Source organism: Lotus japonicus, unplaced genomic scaffold, assembly GCF_012489685.1.
Source record: "Lotus japonicus ecotype B-129 unplaced genomic scaffold, LjGifu_v1.2 AP026983.1".
NCBI classification, from domain to species: Eukaryota; Viridiplantae; Streptophyta; class Magnoliopsida; order Fabales; family Fabaceae; genus Lotus; species Lotus japonicus.
The window spans coordinates 649403-655402 of record NW_026645414.1 but is presented as its reverse complement, the minus strand read 5'-3'; the positions used below and the strand labels follow the sequence as shown (position 1 = coordinate 655402).

Here is a 6000-nt window from a genome sequence, read left to right as displayed (position 1 = left end):
AAATAAAAAAAATTGGCAACCGTGCATCGCACAATATACTACCTAGTTAGTTCTCATAGGAACCCAATTTTTTGCAGCTACTTTACCGGTTTTCCCTTGTCTCATTGGTGGTCTCTAGGGTGCAAGCGCACCTTAGGTCTTGCACCAAGCAAGAGCAAAAATTACCCATAGTAGTAGGTAAGGTGACCTGTTAATAAAAAAAATAAAAAAGACATTACAATATAGCCCTCACCTTTATCCTAATTCCCTCAACCTCAACTTCTCCCCTGACCATCGTAATCAAATCACCAACCTCAGGCAAACTTCCCCTTCCGGTTGTCAATTCGGTAACAGTTTTGGGTGTTTGCTGGAGAAACGAGAGGAAGAAGACGATTGCCGGCGAGAGGAAGAAGATGATTCTGCCATAGGTGTTGTAAAGAGTGGTCGATTAGTGAGGGTTTTGGGTGCTATAATGCAGGGTCTCTTTGGGTGCCGACACACCTCTTCTACCTCACTCCTCTCTTCCACCGAAACTCCAGCACCGGCAACCGCCGATGCCACCTCCATCGAAACCCAGGTTCCAATCAGAACCATATTGCCCAAACCACCATTCAAACCACATCAACCTTCCATCAAAAACAAATTGAAGCAGCTCAACGATTGAAGACACTATCCAAACCTCATCAACCTTTCACTAATGAGAGATTTATGCATCATAATACTTAAACGTATCTGTTACTTTTCAAAGAAAGATGATTGTTACCATGGCTTTGAATCAAATTGAAGATAAACTTGATTATTTCCTCCTTCTTTACTCATCGTTGCTTGAGAGAATCATATCAAAATCTCACTGTGATTTACTACTAAATAGAAAGATCTCATTTTGATTATTTACCAGGACAGATCAGAAGAAAAGGGGAAAGTTGGTGGGATTTGATTTCTGTGTTTTGCTTGCTTTGAGATAATGATGAGATCTGATTTTTATGGTTTGGCTGCTTTGGCCATGTGAGTGGAAATCTCAACGTTTTATATTAATCAAGAGAAGCCCCAATATGATAAAGTAATTGAAGATCTGTAATCATCGACCCACATCAAACGTTATGGAGGGAAGAAGAAGGTGGCTCTTGATGAACAACAGCGAGCTTGCAGGCAACAGAACTCACTTTGTTGAACCAAGTGCAGGGGCTTTTAAGTCATTTACTTATTAAATTTCAATATATTAAAAATCTGAATTACTAGAAAACCCGGTTTTCAATTCCACTCAGTGACACGTGTTATGTTCCTATTGAGCCTTACATGTCTTGCAGCGGTGCAAGACCTATTGCATATTGCACCTTATACTCCACCATGCACAAACATAAAGTAATTAACTCATCTTTTAAGAATACAAAAGGTCAAATAACCACGACAAGCACACAATAATGAAAAAAACCTTATCGTGTAACGGTTGCTGGTTTTTCATTTGTTAATTTTCAATAAACCGCACCCCTTTTACCCAGCCCCTGGTATTGAAAATTTCAGTCCTCTTCTTGTAATAATACAACATATTTATTTATCTCACTGAAATTAAGGTGAATACTGAATTCTAACAGTAAACGCACAAAATCAAACATAATCATAGAAAGGAAACCAAAAAAAGAAAACCAAGAAAAACCAAAGAAAGCAGAAAGAGACAGAGAGACGATTGTAACTGAATTGAAATTAAAGGAGGATATATACTACTGGTATTAATTTCCAATTGCCAATTACAAAATCAATCACAGACATAATAATCTCACTACAGAGGAACAAGAACCACCATACCAACTCCATTATCCAAATTCAAAGAAAAAAGAAAACCCATATATACACAATTGCAAGAACACAAAATTGGGCAATTGGAGGAGGAAATTGATTGATTGATCAATCAATTAATTTGATGCCAGTCTCCATGAATGAAGTCATGGTGAACCCTAAGGCGAGAGCAGTGGTACGGAAGCGTCTCATTGGTAGAGCTGAAGTACACGTAGTATCCCTTCACGCCGGTTAAGCCGATGATCTTCCCGTACCACCACCCGTCGTTGTCGAACACGTTCACAGCCTGGTACATTTCGTAGTGGCCACCGCGTGTCCGGACACACGGCGGCACAGGGCGGAGGTCCTTTGGAAGCACCGTCTCTTTCAGCGGAATCTTGGTCTCTTCGTCCACGATCAGCGTCTTGTACTGGACTTCATAGCGGCCGTCGGCGAGGACGGAGATGACGGTGGCCTCGTAGTACGAGCCCAAGAAGCCTTCGTCCTTACCGATGACTTCGACGTTGTCGCCGACGTTGTAAGCAATCATTCTCTGCGGTGGACGCATTTCAAGAAGGAAACGGTTTCTCTGGCAGAGGGAGAGAGAGAAATTGAGAATTGGAGTTACGGTTGGTTTGGTCCGTGAGTCTTGCACAAGGAGTGTTTGGTCATTTTATACTAGTTTTGGTGGGGTAGGGTGTGATCCGTGTGAGTCTTGATTTTTTTTTTATTTAATAATTTTTAATATTTATTTGAACAAAACATTCTATTGATTCGTTTTGAATATATATCTTTTTGGCTAATGATTTGATTGCTGGACTTTTTTCTTGCATTCTGATTAATAAAATAAAATTGTAATCCCTCCGTTAAATAAGAACATAATAACTGGAAAAAAATTTATTAATACCCACAATATGTTGTTGGTCTATTTAGTAAACTAAATTGAAGTGTGCCTGTTTTTTTCATCGGCAAAGTTATTAAAGTGTACCGTCAATTTGATTCATGTAATTAATTTCAAAAATAAATTAGAAAGAAATGTAAATTCATAACATCAGAAAAAAATATGCATTTAAGGTGTAATTTTTAAATACACAAAAATCAATGGTTACATGGAGCAATTTGACACTCATGTTTTTTTCCTTATGAAAAGGATCCAAACCAATCCATACCTTTACCAACAACAAATAAATCCTACCCATCATCATATCTTTCCGGTTAAGACGTCTAAAGGTGTTTCACACAAGCCTCAACAACCTCCATTTTCGGGTTAGGGAAAACAAAGACGCAAATTTTCCCACTCATTTGCCGCTTACGTGGCCACACACTCCACATTATGAGCATTAGGCAACTTCCTACTCTCCAAACAAGTAGGTGTAGCATCCAATAGAGCCAGCAATTGCAAATCCACAAAAATTATGTGCCCAAACTCCTTTTTGCATCAACGTCTAGTGAAGCCTAGGACAATTTTGTTCCATCCACGATCAATATTCTTTTTTGGGCGGCCTCTCTTATGATGTGACCGAATTTTGACATCTTCTTTAGAAACGGGCCGGTGCCGTTGTTGCACCCCTCAGATGACAAAGCATGAAAATGAGAAAAAACAACACACGTACAACGGTACATTCGAAGGAACTCAATATTGATATGAGATTCCATTATTACTTATCTACTCATACTCCAACTCCCTGCTAACACATTCGGATTCAGAATCAACAACTTCAGCCCCATTTGGACCCTCAAGCTCCACCAAGCAAACATCCACTACTTCACCAAGCTCACTATCAAACATAGGTTTACAAGAAATATGTACCACAATTTATGTTTTAGCAATGAACTTCGATGTCAGTGTTTCTCTCAACTCATTCATTCTTGAATCAAAATAAAAAACAATAGCTTGATGAGTCGCCATCGGAGTGATTCTGATTCCCTAAAAGCCTTTCTAAATATTTCTCAATGTGTCGACTATCCATGCAATGAGAAATAGATGATTCCGGAAGAAGTTGAAGAATTTCTTAGGAACCCTACTAGAGCCAATCATTTTTTTTCTCTGGCAGATGATCAGAACTTCATCTAGGTTCGAATCCTACTTAACGTATGCTAGTCTACCTCATCTATTTCGCAAACAGAACCAACTTTCATGCTGAATTTCAATTCATCGTCAATGTAGACCTTAAAATCTTCTCTGGGTGTTCCGGTATAGAACTCAAGAAGCAGGGCTAAGCAAATCAAAGGGCGAAGAGAGAAAAAGAGAAAGTCAGAAATTGTGTAAAGAGTTGGATCCCCCACCGCTTGGGTGGTGTCTGATATTTATAGATTGAGTTTCGGTCCGCCCGGACCATGGGTTACCCGACCCATATTTACATTAGGCTGATAAGCCCAACTAATCAATAAGCCCATATCGGAACACAAGCCCACAAAACACCAAGTCTTAAAAGCTTTAAGATGAAGTGTGTCTTCTTTTCGAGTCCACAAGTAATCAACTCACCCAACACTACACAAAGACTAACAAGTAATTAACACGCCCAAAATGTGCAAAGGAAATAATGGGCACACAGGCTCCAAAATCAAAATTTAAAAGACATAAAAGTTATGTAGTCATTCCTTTGTCATTTCAACTTTTGTTGTTACTTCTTGATCTTGGTGTAGCATGTGCAAGTTGACCCAAATCGTCTCTTCGCATCAATCACAGCCTCACTGTCATTATCATGAATAATTTTCTCTTCCCCTAAACCATGATTACAACCTGCTCTCATAATACCACAAGTAATAATGCACAATAATTTGAAACTTGAACAAAATAAAAGTGTAAGACCCAAGTTTTTAAGCTTAGAATAAGTGGAAGAGATTTCCATTTACGATTAGGCTTGACGTATCGTGAAGGAAAAACCTGAACAAGAGTTTATCGAATGGAATAAATTTATGAAGGAGGAAGTTCAGGAAAAGTCTAAGGATTGTACCAAAGTCGATTTAAGTTATAGCACGACTAATATTCGCTTTAAAACCTAGGACAAGAACCTTAGGAAATAAGACTATGTTCCACCCTTGGAACACTGTAGGAATTTCTTCCAAAAATCTTCAGAGAAATTTTAGAACTTCTTTTTTTTCCATATATCACAATCGTTTCGAGGCGAAACCCTAGAATCTACGAACGTCCGATTCCAATCATCGGAAGTTTGCCGAAACTGAAACCCTGGTATTTCAAAACCCTAGAATCACCCGACGATGAAGACTTTTTCTATTCAGAGCTTCAAATGAAGATTCTACACGCGTACACCCATTTCTCTCGATGATTTCAATCTTTCTTCAGAAGGAAGTTTTCTATTCCGACATCCGATGCAAAAAGCAACTTATCGGGTAAAATAGTTTTACACCGAGTTTGCATTAGTTACCATAAATACAAGGAAACCTTTTCTTAGTTTTGGATTTATGTCGCCAAAACCTATCTTAGAATTCATGGAGAATGAAGCCGGAAAAATCAGATTCACGAAACTTTCATTTTCCCGCGTTTTGCCAACCTCAATATATAGCATTAAAAACAAGCCTCGAAAACCAAAAATCATACCGATATTTCTTTGAAGAATTAGAAGATTCAGCGGGGAGAATATCGTGTCTAGAATACCTTGGAATCAGTAGGAAGAATCGGAAATCACTCTCATATTTTTATCTTAACTCTATGAGCTAAATCCTCCGATATCTAAACAAATCTGTACCGGTTTACAAAATATCTTCTCAAAAATATCTTCACAAAATATCTTCTCAAAATATCTTTGATAAATATCTATCCATCCTTATCCAATCTTTACAAAATATCTTCCATTTCATTCCCTATATATATATATTGAAGCTTGAGACAAAACCTCACAAACACACACACACAACCCGCGGCCAAGAGGAGAGGAGGAGAAGAAGATTTTCTTGATTTCTTGCTTGATCGTTGATCCGACAGTTGCTACTTCAAGGTGTCGAGGTATAGTCGCTAATCCTTACCTCTGATCGCTTTTTCCATAGCTTTTCTCTATGTCTTTCTGTGCTCATAGTTTTGAGGTTTTTACAAAACTATCCTGAATACTTCATTTTTGATTCTAAACATCTTCCTTACGTGCCCAAGAGCACTTCTGTCGGATTAGTTTTTCCGTTATGTCGCCGGATTTCCGCCGGAATCAGTTTCTGCTTAAAATACCCATTTTTAAGCAAAGTCTCAACCTTTGAGCTGAAAACTATCGCCTTAGCTTAGTGCTAGTAGGATTA

At 38.4% G+C, this 6000-nt stretch overlaps 1 protein-coding gene across 1 annotated transcript; it reads right to left on the bottom strand.

Moving 5' to 3' along the window:
- Positions 1-1674: 1674 nt before the first annotated feature.
- LOC130727317 (protein AGENET DOMAIN (AGD)-CONTAINING P1-like) lies at positions 1675-2443 on the bottom strand. Its single transcript, XM_057578423.1, has one exon. It carries the CDS (start codon positions 2318-2320, stop codon positions 1886-1888), a length of 435 nt encoding a protein of 144 aa, XP_057434406.1. The 5' UTR covers positions 2321-2443; the 3' UTR covers positions 1675-1885.
- Between the last annotated feature and the right edge of the window lie 3557 nt (positions 2444-6000).

Coding starts and splice junctions, on each gene's coding strand:
- LOC130727317 (XM_057578423.1), bottom strand. CDS start 2,320: ATGCGTCCACCGCAGAGAATGATTGCTTACAACGTCGGCGACAACGTC.